The sequence below is a fragment of the Mastigoproctus giganteus genome, chromosome 1 (genome assembly GCF_048544385.1).
Source record: "Mastigoproctus giganteus isolate SK-2022 chromosome 1, ASM4854438v1, whole genome shotgun sequence".
Lineage (NCBI taxonomy): Eukaryota > Metazoa > Arthropoda > Arachnida > Uropygi > Thelyphonidae > Mastigoproctus > Mastigoproctus giganteus.
The window spans coordinates 219,665,745-219,684,517 of record NC_143575.1 but is presented as its reverse complement, the minus strand read 5'-3'; the positions used below and the strand labels follow the sequence as shown (position 1 = coordinate 219,684,517).

Sequence of the window (18,773 nt, the reverse complement as noted above, 5' to 3'; positions counted from 1 at the left end):
TGCCTTTGCAACAACTCCTACCACACCTAAAGGAGGTTTTCTGGCTCAAATAACAGGGAAAATGGCGAACTGGGCATTGGTTGCTGTGTCATGATAAATAAAATGGGAAAATGCACCCAATGATACCACCATCTCTATGCAATAACAAGATCCATTACACATATTAAAGAGTTGGTAACCTATGACACTTGAGACCATCCAAAACGACAACAAGAGATGGTTTATTTAATCATCCCAACAAGACACTGCCAAAATGTTAGCACACAGCATTTCAAAAATTTCCACTCACTCAATATGCACACAATTTTGCAAGTTAACAGCAAGCAATTTAAGAATACAAGATACCTTATTCCAAAAGCAAACAACTGTTACCACAGATTCTAATCACGACAAATTTGATGCACTACCACCGAAAAGTTGCCAATGTTAACTCTGTACACAAATTTGCCTTTGTACCAATCCAACTCATCTAGCTTGCTTCAGTGTTATTTAATGTGCCAAGTGTACATTGAAAATCCTTTACAATGTGTTTTACCAGGATGACAAATTTGAAAGGGGAAAGTTCTGTGGGGTCAAAATTAAAGAGCACTTTTACAAAGGGGTCCTACAGTGGCTACATAAAGTTGTTTGGTTGAAACATAGAGGAAAATAGGATATTGGGATTTAATTATTCATAACAAATATGAGTAAACATATCACTCTCTGTACAACTATTTCTGAACAACTATAAAATGGCTCTACCCTCTCCATACTACAGATCTAGATTCCTGCAATTTCTTTCTGAAACTAAGCTCACAAGAAAATTTAATGACATTTTAGAATTCCAATAAAAATCTGAAGAGGAACTGCAAGAGATAATGAAATTGGTGGGGGGGGGGAGACAGGTTTCAAAATGCTTCCATTAACTGAACAATTGCTAGATCAGACATATTCACCCCACAATTCCAAAGGTTTTGTTTATTTTTTTTATTTCTTTTTTAAATGCTTGCTGCAGATAACTTTAACTGCAGTTGTAATTAAAAAATTATAACTGTAGTTGTTATAATATAAACAATAATCACAGCATGGAAAACTTGGCACTGTAAGTATTGTTTATATATTATAGTTATATTTAGTATGAAATAATACTTGGTTTCTGAATGTAGTGATAATAGTGACAAATGTTATCTACATTAAATACTGAGTAAATTGCACTCAATTTTGGATGACAACCATTTATGATAAACCAAATTTCTGAAGTGCATGCAATTCATTAAAAAAAAAACTCCCACTAATATGAAAACATATTGCCACACAAGAACAGATTTAAGTACCTGATCAAAAAATAAAACTAAAAATAAAATTAAAAACACAGAATTTTCTAAAAATAAAGTCACTTTCTTAAAAAATGAAAATGCAGAAATTAGGCTGAAACTATATTTCTATTTTGTTGCAAACCATTTCAAAAAAGTTCAATCCAAGTCAATCTCCATTTATTATATTAGATTCAATAATTATTTCACTTGTCACTAAGTTTCTTATCACTTCATTATAAAATGGATAAAACTACCACTACAGCAGTTTATTCACTATTTTATGGTAAAATGAATAAGATTCTCTATTAAAGCAAAGATATAAATCAGATTTCTTAAACTTTCTTTTAAAGCCTGTAGGGAGAAAAAATTATATTTGCCAAGTAAGGTATACAAAGTTTCTATGATTTCTAAATCTTATACATCTGTTATTATTATTAATAGCTGAAGCATATGCACAGTCTCAGGTATTTGCATTCACCACAACAATAAAAAAAGATGTCTAAAATACTTTATGGAAAAAAAAAAAAAGAACTTTTTAATAAGAATGCATTAAATACCTTATCTAGGTGAGCACATTCTTATAAGCAATGAAGGATGCTTGAGTAGATTCTGTAAAAAAAAAAAATTTTTTTTTTAAATCTGTGCCTGGCACCATCAAATGTTTTGTCAACTGCATAAAGGAATTCTATGCCAAACAGCAATTGCAAAAAAAAAAAAAAGAAAACAATTTTGTTTATAAAATAAATTTAAAATAGGTTAATGAATAAATGTTCATCCTTCAGAATCAATGTCACGAGGAGCTCACTAATGTTCCTACTTAACTGTGCTAAATTAGCACTGAAAGGTGGCAAATATGAACAATAAGTTCCAGTAATACTGAAACCTGGATAAACTCCTGGCAATAAAAGTGGAATTTAAACTATACGTGTCTAGCTTCATTTCTGACTTTTAAAATGACTTGTATAATTTTTTATTATTTCATACTGGAAGCCAAGCTATTAATAAGAGCTACAGATGCTGCAAATTAACCATCACTAATTCAATGCATTGTTAGTCATACCAAAACTTGTATTATGCAGACCATGTGTGTGTTCTATAATCAGTCTGTTTTTCAAGATGAAAAACTATTTCTTTCCTTAAACGCAGTGGCAAAGTTAAAAAAAACTGAAATTACATTTTCATTTTATGCTTTTTTTAGATATACAGGGTGTCTCAAAAATATTGGTACAAACGTTTAGGGGAGGTAGGTAAAATCCAAAGCAATGTGAATTGCATAGGAACCCATAACCGGAAACGTCACCGTAAGTCGGTAGACGACGCTGTTCATCAGTTCGCGAGAGGGAAAATTTCTGATTTACTCATTCAAGCAGTACTAGCCATACGAAGAGCATGCATCGATATACGAAGTGTGAGCTGGCAGACATGCACCTAGTGTATGGATTAGCAGAGGGCAATGGACGAGCCACTCAACGAATTTATGGAGAATGCTTCCCACACAGACATGTACCGGACCACCATTTGTTTGCGTTGTGCATCAAAATTTGTGTGATTACGGGTCATATAGAGATAACAGGAGTAGTGCAGGCAGACCACGTTCGACGCGAACTCCCGCCATGGAAGAAAGTGTGTTGAATGCCGTCCAGAGTAATCCTACTACCAGCACGCATGCCGTTGCCTCTGCCTTAGGAGTGTCTCGTTGCAGTGTACAGCTTGCCTGGCACAACGATTCCTTACATCCCTTTTATCTCCAAAAGGTTGTTACTGCTCCCTCAAGATCATCCTGCACGTGTGACTTTTGCACAGTGGTTTCTCCAAGAAAGTGTTTGAGACTTGAATTTTCCAGCCTATATTTTGTTCACGGATAAGGCTTATTTCACTCGGGAAGTCTTATTCAATCAGCACAATGCTCATGTGGGGCTCACGACAACCCACACGGTGTGCGCCCCCATGCGGCACAACATCGCTTCGCAATAAATGTGTGTGGGCAGGTATGGTCGGTGACTGTTTAGTCGGCCCATACCTGTTACCATCAAGCATGAACTCTGCTAAATATCGGATCGGATCTTTCTTGAACAAGTTCTACTAGGGTTACTTGACAATGTTCCAGAAAATGTGAGATGCAACATTTGGTTTCAACATGACGGGGTGCCTGCCCATTATGGAAGGTGTGTTCGTGACCATTTGAACAGGTGTTTTGGGCGTCTATGGATTGGCTGTGGTGGACCCGTTGCCTGCCCCCCCCACGCTCACCTGATTTATCGAGCCTTGATTTCTTTCTGTGGGGACCTCAAATCTATCGTGTATGAATCACATGTGGAGACGGAAATGGATCTCGTGGCGCGACTTGTCTGCGCTGCTGCTACTGTCAAAGAAACTCCAGGTGTGTTTGACCGTGTCCGCCAATCCATGCTGTGTCGGTGTCACGCATGCATCGCGTCTCATGGTGGAACCTTCGAGCATCTGTTGTAACATCATGAAATGCATACACCTCTTACTCCATTGTTAATATTATGTCAAATAAATGTTTGCCACTAATTACTATCTTGTGTCATTTCTGCTTCTTGTGCTTCTGCTACTACTTTCCTGTGACGTTTCCAGTTATGGGTTCCTATGCGATTCACATTCCTTTAGATGTTACCTACTTTCCCTAAACTTTTGTACCAATATTTTTGAGACACCCTGTAGATAGAGCACAGTTGATATTTCAGGGAAACTTATATGCCTTGATTTTTTCCACTATAGAAATTAGACATATATATAGTCTCCAAACAACAAATGAAGAGGGAAGTTGGATTAAGCAAAAAAAAATTAAACCATAAAAATTTAAATATCTATAAGTGGAAGTTGAAATTTATTGAAAATCATTCAAGTATATATGTATAAACTATTTAAATTCTTCACATTTAGGACCGTATTACATGCAAATATTCAGTGTAAGATACTATAAAAATCACAACTCATTTCTATATATTAAAGTGCTTATTTATTTCATTATATAGTGCACATTTATTTCATTCCCGATTTAAGACTGCTTGTTATTATGACACAATGGTAATTCATATTATCCAAAGAAATGCACATATTAAATAAACACCAAACAGTTTATTTACACATTTTCTACATATTTATTAAACCAACTTGGTAAAAGTTTGCGCATCTAACAAATTATGGACATCATAGTGTTAAACTATGGAAATGAAAAAAATAAAATGAATGAAGGGTGAGGGGTGTGGGGGGGATTCCACATGAAAATTTATTCTTTCATATATATATATTATAGCAATTATCACATAATTATGATACATTTGTAATTAGTAAATGAAAAATTAAATTAGAATCATGATATTTACAGTGCTATCATCGCCTCCGAGTAAAATAAAATATGGTCATGTAAACTCTCCTCTTTAAAAAATATCATAATCAGGTTGTTCTAACACAGAGAAATTTTTTTTTCAAGGTGCTTTTTTATCATCTCAATAATGTTGATGTTCTTTGTAAAGTTGTATTATGATTTTTATATTTTTATGACCACATGTCCACAACAGGAATAAAACATTGGAACTTCCATAATGTATTTCCTGTTAACATATAACATCCTTAAACCAATATGGATGAATTTAAATTCTCATTTACTACTTTTTTTCAGATTAAGTTCATCTTCAGATTGTCCAGCCATTCCTAAACACTGTGCAATCCAGTTTGATCTCACAATATTTTAATCTACATTTATCTTATAATAAGATTTGAATTAAAATTTTAAAAATAAAATTTACATAATTTTTTTCCGTTTGGAGGAGATGCCAATAAAATTGGAAGAAAAAAAAGAAAAAAAAAAAATATATATATATATATATATTTAATAAATAAATCAAAAAAATAATAACAAAATCAACCTTAATATCAGTTACATTTTCAGCAATATGGTCAGTCTAACATTGCTTGTTGGTGGAGATATCTCATAACCTAATATATATATATATATATATATATATATATATATATATATATATATATATATTAGGTTCCTAGTATATATATTCTAGGAACGAAGCTTTAGGGATAATGCTTCTTCCTTCATTAGGTTAAGAACACTCAACTTGTATAGTCTAGAGGTGGGGACCACCAAAGAGCCAAACTACACCCCTCCCCCCTCTGGACTGTATAAGCTGAGTACTGCTATGATGAAAAGTGACTCAGTATTACTTACAAAACATAGCTGCTAATAAATATTGGCGTGTATTATTTTATCACTGCTAATGAGGTGTTATTGCACAAAAACAACAGTAGAATGACCATATTGTAGGAAATGAAACTGGCATCAAGTTTTGAATAACACAAATTTGCACCTTCAATCTCCTACGGAATGGGAAACAAATGGTCAGAAGCTAATAACAAAACCCTAAACCAAAATACAGATTCCAGATATTTATTTATCATACCCATCAGAATTGATCCAGTATTGCATAACAATGATGAAGTGCCAATTTCTCAGGACAGTAAAAACAACATGTTATTGTGCTACCCTAAAAATTTACATCACAACCTACAGAGGCAAAATAGCAATGGAATAAAGGCACCTATGGCAACAAAGATGGGAAGCATAGTGCTACTATCATCTGTTTCATATGGATTTGGACTACGTGGCCCAGAAGGTCTTCTCACAGGGGATGCTTTTCTTTCTGCTTGCATGTCTTCCTCCTCCTCCTCTTTTTCCTCTTGTGTCAATGACGGGAGAAGTGGAACATCTGTTAATCAAGATAAAATTTAATCATGATCATTAATAATAATACTAAGTTATCTTAGAATTAATAATAAGTATTATTATTATCATTAATATCATTATTAATAGGTAAATGATCTACAATCATTTACTACGGAAAATATTTTAATTCTAAATAGTTTGTAACTGAAACCTATTTTTTTTATTATTCCAAAACTGAAATGTAGAAAACAACTCTTAAATGATGAGATGTACATTGTTTTTAGAAGAGTGCCTCAACCCTCTTTGGTGATGTGGATCTCTCAAAATCTCACTGATTATATCCTATTCCACGAAAAGGTGATAATTTTCTGCTTATATAAACTAAAAATACAGATGTTTTGACAATGAATAATGAAAAAGATGAAATTGATTATTAAAACTTATACAACTATGAAGTTCCTCAGTAAAACAGAGTATTTAATTATCCGTATAAAAACTATAAAGATGTTATGGGGTTTTTTCCTCTGTTATTTATTTTAATTGCATATAAATAGAAATCAAGGTGAAAAGGTCACTATTGCACCACAGTCAATATTTTGCAAAAAGATTGGCATTAACATGAAAACAACAAAATAAACATAACTTGTGTATTGTTTTTACCGATTTTTTTGGTATAAAACGTGTTAGCAACCACGGTTCTAATCACGGCTGACTGTGAGCACCCCACCAGCCGTGCCGTTTCGGATATGTTCTGACCCAGTTGTCTGGCCATTACAATTTGGCCTTTGTCAAACTCGCTTAAGGCCGCTGCCTTTTCCATCTGAAGAAACACTGATTAACAGAGCTTAGTATCAGGTGTTTTTTATACCGTGTTCTGACCTGCGCATGTGCCATAGTTCACCTGCAGTTGCTTCAATTTGTATAACGACTCGCTGGTCATAATGTTTTGGCTCATTGGTGTACAAGGCCTTGAATGGATCGAGCAGGTTCAATGCTGATGGGATCCTTCCCCTTGCTCAGATTACAAACCCAAGTGGGGGCATAGATTCAAACTGAGTAAAGACAGTTGTAGAATAGATGTGTGGAAGTTTGCCTTTAGCCAGCGGGTAGTTAATTGCTGGAACAAACTTCCATCTGTTGTTGTGGAAGCTGATAGCTTAAATAAATTCAAGGCAGAATTAGACAAACATTTGGAATGAAAGAATCAATGAAATGGGAAGGTTTTTTTTTTTTTGTTTTTTGATGCTGCCTCTACTAATGCTAATTAGAGAAGGAAAAAAAAAAAAAAAAAAAAAAAAAAATGCACACATCGCATAGACACTAAATGTAGCCAAACTATGAAATGCATGCTATATTTTTTTTTTTTTTTTTTTTTGATTTGGTAGTTGTTGGCGCATCGGCTTCTGTGGCCATATTGCACCTCCCAAGGTTTTTGCAGTACTTTGATCCAAGCCCGAGGCGGGAATCGAACCCGCGACCTTTGGGTTGCCGGGCAGGTACTTTACCCACTCGGCTAGCCCGGTCGGCGCATGCTATATACATAATGTACAAAGCCTAGAGAAAAAAAATGTGAAAGAAGGTGATAAAGTGAGATCTAAACAGATATAATGTGGCAAAAATATATAAGTAGACAATATATTATGTGTGAAAGTATTATGTATCTGAAAAAAAAAATTTTTGAAATAAATAAAGTTGCAAATTAAGCGAAAAAGTTGGAAATTTAGGCTGGGGCCTGGCAGTAATGCTGAGGCCAAAAGTGTGTGAAAAATCACAATGAAAATCACACACACAAAAATTAATAAGGAATCTCTAGTAAGTTAATGGATTTTGGAAGAAAAAAAAAAAAAAAAAAAAAAATGGTTGATTATATTAAGAGCTTTACGAAAATGATAAAATTACGAAAATGAAAATAATATTAAGAGCTTTACGAAAATGATAATTTAAATAAGATAAAACAAAAGAATTGCCAATAAGTTTAGGAAAAAAAATTTTAAAGTTGGAAATAGAAATATTGTAGTTATTACATATGGTAGAAATTCTAACACATTAGTAATAACATTACAGTGGATACTATTAGAAATATTGGAAAACCAATGGGAAAAATTTACAACTTCAAAGTCGAAAGAGTTTCTTTTATTATAAAGATCAGCTGAAGTATGATCATTAACAATACTAATATTAAGGCCCAAATAATTAGAAGTGTTATTACAGGAATTAGTTTTTTCTAGAGAAAGTTCACAATGATAGAAATGGCCAAAATCCTTAAAAAAGTTAGGATAACTGATTATGCAAAGGTTATCAAATATAACTAAAACGGATATTTTGAGAAAGAGAATTTTGGACCAGTAAAGATATAAAGTTTCAAGAATGCAAGAGGCAAGGGTACCCATGGGAGTACCTACCCTTGATCTGTTGATACACCTGGAACCATAAGAAAACAGTTATTAAAGACACAAAAGTTTGATCAATTTGTTCCAAAAAGTGATGTTACAATTAATAACATGATTATAATTTATCGAAATTTTCTAAACGAACTGTTTTTTTAAATTAGCCAGATTTTTACTAGTAAAGAGACTATGGAAATCAAAAGTTTGAATACTTGTAATTTATTAAGAATAATTTTGTTATTAGGTAAAATACCCAAGATAAGTTTAAATAACTGTTCTAATGTAATTCCAGGAAGATGAACATAAATATTTTCACAAAAGTAATAAATCTGAATTTTACAGATGTTTAATGAAACATTGGAATGAAATAAAGGGAAATTGAAAATTATTAATATTTATTTTTAATTTCTTATTTAAAGCTAACAATTTTTTAGTAATAATGTTGCAGACCGGGCTAGCCGGGTGGGTAAAGTAGTTGCCTAGCAACCCAAAGGTTGCGGGTTCGAATCCCGCCTCGGGCTTGGATCAAAGTACTGCAAAAACCTTGGGAGGTGCATTATGGCCACAAAAGTCGATGCGCCAACAACTACAAAAAAAAAAAAAAAAAAAAAAAAAAGTGATAATGTTAGGAGAAGAAGGCACTAGTTTGTAAGCATCACTGTCATGTAGCTCTTTGTTTAATGTATCAATATAGAAAGCCTTACATATAACAGCATTGTTGGAGGCTTTGGCTACCTGTGTAATAACAAAATGCTCATGTATTTCTTGTAACCGTGTTTTGATCTTAGAAAAATTATAATGTCTAATAGGATTATATGTAAATTTACAATACAATTTATATAAAAGTTCTGAAAAAACATTATTAATCGAAATTTGAAAAGTCTCAATGGATGTATTACATTTATATGCCAAAGTAAAACAAAAGTTTAACAGGTCTCTGTAGAGTTGTTTCTTAAAGAAGAAAAAGTTGAATAAATTTAGGAGTTAATCTAAATTATTATTATTAGCCATATGGTACAAGGAAGCCTGAGGCTTATGCTGCACCAGACAAAAAAAAAAATCATCACAAGTTACCCTGTGTGTGTGTGAGAGAGAGAGAGAGAGAGAGAGAGAGAAGAAGGCATCACCAAGAAAGAGAAGAATGATGATATCCAGCTCAGGACCCTGGGTTTGCCAAGCCCATACTCACCAGATGTGATCCCGGGGGGGGGGGGGGGGGGGGGGGCCTCACATCTGGTGAGTTCACATTGTACCCCATGGATTTGAAGCCATAAGAAAGACTCTCTCTGAGTTCTGAATGGGGTACAATATCAAGATTCCCAAAAATAACTGTTGTTGTTGTTGGTTTAGTTTTATTGGCGCATCAGCAACTAAGGCTATGATGCGCCAAAACCTTGTCATAAAAATGGTAAAAATCTTTCAGTGACCTAACGAATTAGATCACTAAGTCAGGGTATAAAAGCCACGTATAAACTGTAAAAGACGAATATCAGTAAACAAGGTAAAAATAATAAATCTTAAAATAATAAGATTTTTTTAAATATGATTAAAAAGGTTTACTGATTTCAGGAAACTAAAAATACCAGACACATGGTCATTGTCAGATAAAATCTGACTGAGTGTATAAGGCTCAGTCAGATGGTTAAAAGCGATAAAACGGGCATTACTAAAACTGGAACAGTCACATAAAATATGTTTAACGGATAAAATGGTGTCGCATTGCTCGCACATAGGAGGATCATCCGCCCTCAGCAGAAACGAATGTGTCAGATGACTGTGTCCTATGCGGAGTCGGGCAAGAACAACTTCCTTGCTCCGATTCCTGCGCAGACTGGACTGCCATGTTTGTATTAGAGGCTTTATTTGGTATAATTTATTTGTTCTCTCTCTCTATGCCCCAAAAATAACGTGTCCATAGTTAGGATCAACAAAAGATTTGTAATTTTGGTATCTACAAATACCGGTACATTTATTTGTATTAGAAGAGTTAGGGTTAAAGTTTATGGCCACAGATTTGTAATTACAGGCTAATAAGCCAAAAGGTTTAGAGTATTTGTATCTGATTTTAACATATGTATTTTGGCAACCAGAAGGTAAAAAAGAACTGTGCAAATTAATACAATCACTAATATTAATAAAATTCATAATTCTGACTGAAATTTTAAAATAAGAATATGAAAGTCTTTTTAGGGAGAACTACTGTAAGGTAAAAGGCTACACTTATATCCTATTGAATGAGTGGAACAGAAAAGTCACCTAAATTACTAAATTAGATTTGTTTCCATTTTTGTCTTTAGGTTTTTTATAAGATCTAACACTAGAAGTCTTAGTAACACATTTAACAATCTGAAATTTACAATAAATGTATGTATTAGATATATGATTAGACAGAGGTGGCTGAACCTATTATTAAGACTATAAGGATAAAGAAATTTATATTTAAGCATAAAGATTTCTTCCTATATATGTACATACACTGTGCTGCCACTTTATTAGGTATACCTACCTAGTAGCATGTTGAACCTCCTTTAGCCTTCAAAACAGCCTGAATTCGTCTAGGCATGGATTGAACAAGATTCTGAAAACGATGTGCAGGAATGGAGTATCATGCAGACATGAATGTGTCACGCAGTTAATTGAGATTCGACAGAGGTGTAGGCCTGCAGCAAACAGCCCATTCGAGCTCATCCCAAAGATGTTCAATAGGATTGAGATTCACAGACTGAGCGAGCTACTGCAGCAAAGAAAAGTTATTGTCATGTTACTGGAACTATTCCATAGTGATTCGAGCTTTATGCACCAGCGCATTATCCTGCTGGAAGTAACCATCTGACTGAGGATAAACTGTCAACATGAACAGATGCACTTGGTCAGCAACGATGTTTAGGTACGATATGGCATTCAGACGAGAATTGTTGCTTGTTATTTGGTTTTTTAGGAGCATTAGCAACTAAGGCCATATTGCTCCGGGATATGCGGTGGTCATTCCCTGACCTTTCCGCATCCTTCGTATTTGGTGGTGACGGGCTCGAACCCCGGTCTAATCAAGAAGCGTGTGCTACGCACTGCTGCTCCTTCCCACCTGGCTACGGAGGCGCCAGACGAGAATCTAGGGGTAGCAATGGACCCAATGTGTGCCAAGAAAACATTCCCCACACACACACACCTTGCACAGTAGTCGTCAGACATGACGGGTCCACGGATTCATGTTGTTTTCGCCAAATTCTGAGCCGCCCATCAACATGATGCACCAGGAACTTCGACTCGTCAGACCAAGCAACTGTTTTCCAATCCTCGATAGTCCAGTGCTTGTGTTGCTATGCCCACAGGAGGCGTGCTGTCTTGTTCTTCATTGATAACAAAGGTACGCGATGTGGCCATCGGCTGTTGTAGCCCATTTGGGACAAAATGCGTCTAGTGGTCCATTGCGATAGTTTTTTCTGCGCACGAAGATTGTATTCTGACGTGATGTGCGACGTTGTGGCCAGTCTGTTTGCTTGCACAATTCTAGCCATCCTCCTCTGACCTCTCTCAACAACAAGCGATTTTCTTCCAAAGGAGTGCTGTTGAGAGGATGTTTTCTGTTCATTGCACCATTCTCGATACACTCTTGAAACTGTGGTGCGTGAAAATTTCAGGAGAAATGCCTTTTCAGAGATGCTTTGTCCAGCACGTCTTGCCCACTACCATGCCACGTTTGAAGTCCGTTAGATCACTCCATTTCCCCATTCTTGCTATAGGTTTGTATGCTTAACTGATACTTGAAAGGTTGTTCTGCTGCATTTATATCCACAACTGTGGTCATGTGACTTGCAACGCTGTGAGACCAACCATTTGTGTGAACAACAGGGGGGTGTACTTAATAAAGTGGTAGCACAGTGTATATTTATGTTCTTTTATTTTGAATATTGATCCGTTCAAAGCTCCTGATGAGTGTACAGCAATTTTCATGCGAATGAATATATCTTATTTTCTTATATTCAAATAAACTGTTCAATAGGCAAAGCATTATGTTAGTGCATAATTGGCTGGATTTTATTTTGTTACATTGTTTGGGCTCCATTAGAACAAAAATAGCATAATAAAATACATTAAACCTAACAGTAAACTTAAATATATATATAAAACAACACCTCTCAGTTTACCTTTACAGCTCTTAGACTGACTAGTAAAATAATAGTCACCACTTCCGATTTTTTTACTATAGAGACCATAACACCCAGACACAATTGTATAAGTTTTTTTTCCCATGGGCATATATAGAACAATTCAAAAGTATCTGAATACTTTTAAAATTGTTATCTCTATTGGTTTTTTTTTTTTTTTGTTCAAGACAAAACAAAACAGCATTTGGTGCCTGATAACTTAAAAATTCCTTTGATACAATTTTTGTATCTCTATGTGACAGATCCTATCTATAGCATAGTTAACCTGATGCAACATGGAAGAGACAAGGCTGTTCACCCCCCCCCCCCTTATTATACTAGATTTTTCAACCCATACAACCTGCAAATTAGCCATAAGCACATTTGTGTATTTTATTTACAAATCTACACAGTAGGGACAAACCCCTAAACAGTATATAGTTAATTGATACTAGAGTTCATCAGCAACATTACAGAATTTAGACAGGTAAGAGATAGTCAATCTCCAGCATACTACAGGGTGTTTATAAATTATTCATCTGATTATGAAGCTCAATTAAAATTTTACTGTAATAGGTGTCTTAAAATGGTTTGCTGCAGTTATCAAAGCAACTTATTAAAAATTTTTCTCGCACAGTTGGCAGCCTTGATCCCAGCAAGCATTGCAACAGTATAGCATTAAAATGGCAACAGTGCAAGGTATATGTTGTGGCTGCAGGATACCAATCTCCAGTGACAATAAAGAGATGTTTTTCAATGGGAATTCTAGAAATATCCACCTATGGAACAATCAATGAGGTGATGATTGAAACAGTTTCATTTCTGGTGGCAGTGTCCTGCACCAGAAAGGATTTCTTTGTATGGCGTAAAGTACAAGGTATATGGGGAAAAAAAAAAAAAAAAAAAAAAAATTAAGAACGCTTAAGAAATTAAAAGACCAGATTGAACAGGCGGTCTCAAGAGATGCTTCAAACACTTGGAATGAAATCAGCTACTGTTTTGATATTCTACATGCTACCACAAGTGTAAATTTACTGAAGTGTGGTTGTGTGATAAGAAACTGAGTTGTGTGTAATTTTAGTTGCTGTACAATAAAATTTTAATCAAGCTTCATAATCAGGTGAATTTATAGATACCCCATAGTTTCACAAATTTTAACACATCTGTTGTAAAATTTCTTGTTAGAAGAAATACTGAGGTCAGAAATCACAATTAACTCCTTGTACACTTGCCATAAAGCATCTGTTATGTTCTCAAACTGAAGCAAATAGAACTGATGCTGCAAAACATCGATTGCTTCTTCTATTCCTTTAACAACACCAAAAAATACTGGAAACTTGATCACAAAAAAGTCAAATTTGAAAATGATGCACTGCCATTTGATGAAATTTATGTTAAATTAGCATTTATAAGAACATAATTTATCAATGGGAACTTATGCAACATTGTAGTCCTACGTAGCTATAAAGTACTACCTCACTCAGCAAAAGAATCTTCCCCTCTTGTTTTAGACTCTCCATGACCTGGCGGTAGAAATGTCTGTGGCTTTTTACACTTCTTTATTGGAAATAATAAATTTGCACATAAACTATGAGGTGTTACCCAAAAGTTCCCGAAATGTATTTATAAAATAAATTACTCATCCTGGGTCTTATTCGCCACCGTCACCTTCGAAGGCGTAAACACTGATCCTAGTGCTTCTCCCATGATTTAAATGCATCCTGAAAGTCCTTCTTTGTCATAGTGTTCAGCACCACCTGCGATTCAGTTGGGGCAAAGATGGGCTCTTCCACTGGGATGATTGTTGCTTGGCTTCTGGGTCATACCCATATATCCAACTCTCGTCACCAGTGACAACCGTAGAAAGGAAGTTTTGATCACTCCTAGTCCATTCTTGAAGATCTCTACTAACTTCCATGCGATGCTGCTTTTAGACTTCACTCAGTAACCGTGGCATGAACTTGGCTGCAATCCTTCTCATGTTTAACTTGTTGAGCAGACAACTTGTGTAGTCAAGACCTGCTAATTTTCTTAAAATCGGACAAATGCTAATTTATTGTGATTTTTTCTTGTAGAGGATCTGCATTTTCATTTTGAATTTAAAATATTTTAACCAAATAGGATAGTATAGGCTATTAAGAAGTATTTTTGGAATTTTAAAAATATTATATTTTAAGGCAGAAATTGTCTTACCCAAGATTTTTTCTTCAGGAATGGCTGCATCTGGGTGAGATGTAATTATAATAGTATTGAAATGAAATAAATCTAGTAAGAGGACGATTTTACGAAAATTAGTGGGTCTTGACTACAGAAGTTGTCTGCCCAACATGTCTAATAAAGTTTCGAGACTAGGATTTCCATAATGTTTTTTTTTTACACCGTAATGTTCAACTCATCTGACAAAATCCAGTAACACTTGCCGTATGATAATCCTACAATGCCATGGAACAAAGGGTTGCTCTTATGAAGAAAGGCTTAAGTTTTGCAAATTACAGAGTCTGGAGACTAGGCATCGGCGAGGTGATCTGATAGAGGTGTATAAGGCTTTGAATGGCTTGAGCATGCTCAATGCCGATGGGATTCTTCCTCTTGCTCAGAATAATCGCCTGAGAGGGCATAAATTCAAATTGAGGAAGGACGGATGTCGGATAGATGTGCGGAAATTTGCCTTTAGCCAGCGGGCTTGTGGAATAGACTTCCATCACTTGTTATTGAAGTTGATAGCCTAAACAAATTTAAGGCTCAGCTGGACAGGTATGAAATGGGAGTAGTGGTGTTTTTTTTTTTTTTTTGGCTGATGCTGAATAAGCTTGCTTTCTTGCATCATATGCCTCTACTAATGCTAATGCTAATAACCAGTATTCTTGAGTTTGGAAAGAAATCTACTCACTGTCCACTGATTATAAGACACTCTATAACCAACATGACGGAAAGAACACCCTTCCTCGCGTAAAGCAACAATAGCACTCTTTCTTTGTGGTGTCAACTGCACGTAACTTGCCATCCTGACACAAGCAAGCAAGCAATGACTATAACTCTTACAGAGTGTGCTTATATAGCTGAAAGTAACAGCTGATGCAATATTATGTCATCACCTCTTATCTGATGCAATCTGTAAGAAATATTGCCATATACTTACGTTATTCAGACGACAATTATAATTTTAAGGGGTGATGCACACTTTGTTTGAACACCAGTGTATATATTCCCTCTTTCCCCAAATATATATATATATATATATTCTTCTCCTCCTTTCAGTTTTTAGTTTTTTATTGTATAATTTGCTATAATAATTGTTTATCTTGCCATAATAATTGTTAATTTATTTGTTATATTCATTATATATATATATATATAATATTAAGGATAATATAAAGAACCATTAGAATAAGCAAATCAATCCAATCATCAGGGACCTAAGAAAACGGAAAAAAAAAAAAAAAAAAAAAAAAAAAAAAAAAATCGCTTTTTACCGACAATCTAGATGACTTCAACTGGAGCCAACCACCCAGAAAGAAGGCAAAAAACGACAAGGGGTTCTCTGTTTCTGTGATGATCAATATATGCTAAGTAATTTAAATCTAAACCAAATATAAACCAGTATAGGCCGAATGTAAATCGAATATAAATAAATCGAAAGATCATAATAAAAGTTAAGAAAATTTAGAAATATTAGAATCAAGGTAAGGAATATTAAGTAAAATATAAATGTAAGCATATATTAATCATCGTTGACCCGACAGAGAACGTAATTTAATGATTAAAATAAGATTAAATATATAATACATACTACATATTGACCGTATGTGGGACATAATGTAATAGTCGTCAAAATAATATGTGGTGCCCCCTATGTGATGGATACGGTAAAAATAAATAATTAAATTAACGCATAGTAAGAAGAAAAACTAAAGGAGTAGGAATAATAGAACCTGAACTCCACAAAGACGAAAAATAGTGGTATAGATAAGAAATAGTTTCTCCTACGTCCTCGGATTGCCCTAATAATTTCGGAGAAATAAAAATAAAGAGTGTAGGACAGTTTAAAGACATTACAAGATATAAGTTGTGGCTCGGGTATGCCCGGGATCGCAAACCCGTTCCTATAGTAGGACCCTGAGCTGAATTTGCATGTTATCTCAGCGTGAACTTAAGTAAATTTAAATGAATTTAACTATACATTAAAAAAAAATGTATATTAAAAAATGTATATTAAAAAAAAAAAAAAAAATGATACACTGTAATTTGCAAGCCGGTGGGTACAAGTTTTCTACGCCGTAAGACACTAAGAATGCAAAGTGTATCCTATTTACATATATACACGGCACTAAATATAACGATTATATTGAAAATTATATTAAAACAATAGGTTCAAAAACAAATTTTTTTTGAAATTAATTATGTTTATCGCTTTCCTGAAATGATATTTCAGGTAAGCGATAGGGAAATTATCAACCTGCCGTACAACGCTGTTAAGCCCGCTGAACAATTTTTATTATTATTGCAGATATAGGCAATCCTTAGACATTGCGATAAAATTATATTAGCATGCACTGATTTTGATATTAGATTTCCAGTTTGTGAGGATGTCCTAGATACGGTCAATATGTAGTATGTATTATATATTTAATCTTATTTTAATCATTAAATTACGTTCTCTGTCGGGTCAATGATGATTAATATATGCTTACATTTATATTTTACTTATATTTCTTACCTTTGATTCTAATATTTCTAAATTTTCTTAACTTTTATTATGATCTTTCAATTTACATTCGGCCTATACTGGTTTATATTTGGTTTAGATTTAAATTACTTAGCATATATTGATCATTACAGAAACAGAGAACCTCTTGTCGTTTTTTGCCTTCATTCTGGGTGGTTGGCCCCAGTTGAAGTCATCTAGATTGTCGGTAAAAAGCGATAATATATATATATTTTTTTTTTCTTTTTTTTTTTTTTGCGTTTTCTTAGGTCCCTGATGGTATTATTATTGGATTGATTTGCTTATTCTAATGGTTCTTTATATTATCCTTAATATTATAGACATTATGAGTGTATTGCATGATTGCTTGCAACTGCATTGACTCATAAATATTATTTACATATTAGTTACAGTTATTGTCGTTTTAACTTTCTTTCTTTACTTTTTTATCAATAATTATAAATATATACAAAAGCTTTGCTTGGGTTAAGTATACACTACCTAAGATTGCTTTTTCTATTTTCTTAACTGCATCGATCCTTCTTGATTTTACCTTCATGGATTTATGATTGCGCATCTTGATTTTATTTTATATTTTATATTTTATTTTATATTAACTTTGCTTTTACTTTATTTTATATTAACTTTGCTCTTATTATGTCACTTAAATATAATAATAATAATATACTATATCGGCAGAGTAGGATAAAAGTGACCGAGGTTACTACTGTTGCCCTGGATAGTAATCCTAACCATGTTAATACATCGACACATACACAAATATCACACACTTTACAGAGCACTTTAGCACATAATGCTTCTGGCACTAATATCTGATCACCATCTCTTAAATTTCAACCTTGTAACAACAAATTATGTCTTACTTGCCCCTATATGCATCCAAATCATGCTACAATTAATACGAATTCACATATATTCTGTAAAATGAATAACGTCACATATATGATCACATGTCGTACTTGCAATGTTAAATATATTGGTCAAACTAGCAATAAACTAAATATTAGAATGAACCTTCATCGTTCCGATATTAAAACTTATAATAACAAATCCAGCAAGAAAACAGGTAATCTGGAACATGATATTGAATTCAGACATTTCCAAAAACATACTTTTGGCAATATTTTCATTTTAATACTTAACGTAATTAATAACGCAAATGAAAGATTATTGCAAGAAGATATTAGGATGTTACAATATAAAACACTATATCCATACGGTCTAAATAATAAATTTATTCAAAAATATATGACGAATAATTTAAAAGATATTTGCGTTTATAATATGTTTCAAATTGCCAAACTTCGTAAATATAATCGCAATAGGAAATATAGTAAATCCAACATATATAAAAGGAACCGAGAACATCTAGGAGACTTCATAGATTTATTCAAAATATGGGACACGGATCCTATAAATATTAGTAAAATACATAACACACTTTTCAGTATTAAACTTAGTGTACTCAAAGCACTAAATAGAAAAACCAATGATTACGTCTTTGTATCTTCTCATCTT

General features: G+C 33.8%; 1 protein-coding gene across 1 annotated transcript in view; it reads right to left on the bottom strand.

The window, feature by feature from the left end:
- Window positions 1–5,378: 5,378 nt before the first annotated feature.
- Window positions 5,379–18,773, bottom strand: part of LOC150091532 (malectin-A) — a 100,372-nt gene continuing 86,977 nt past the window's right edge. The window contains exon 4 of the mRNA XM_090384404.1: window positions 5,379–6,040. Coding sequence (XP_090240530.1) covers window positions 5,832–6,040 — 209 coding nt within the window. The 3' untranslated portion in view covers window positions 5,379–5,831. The remainder of the gene's footprint in view (window positions 6,041–18,773) is intronic.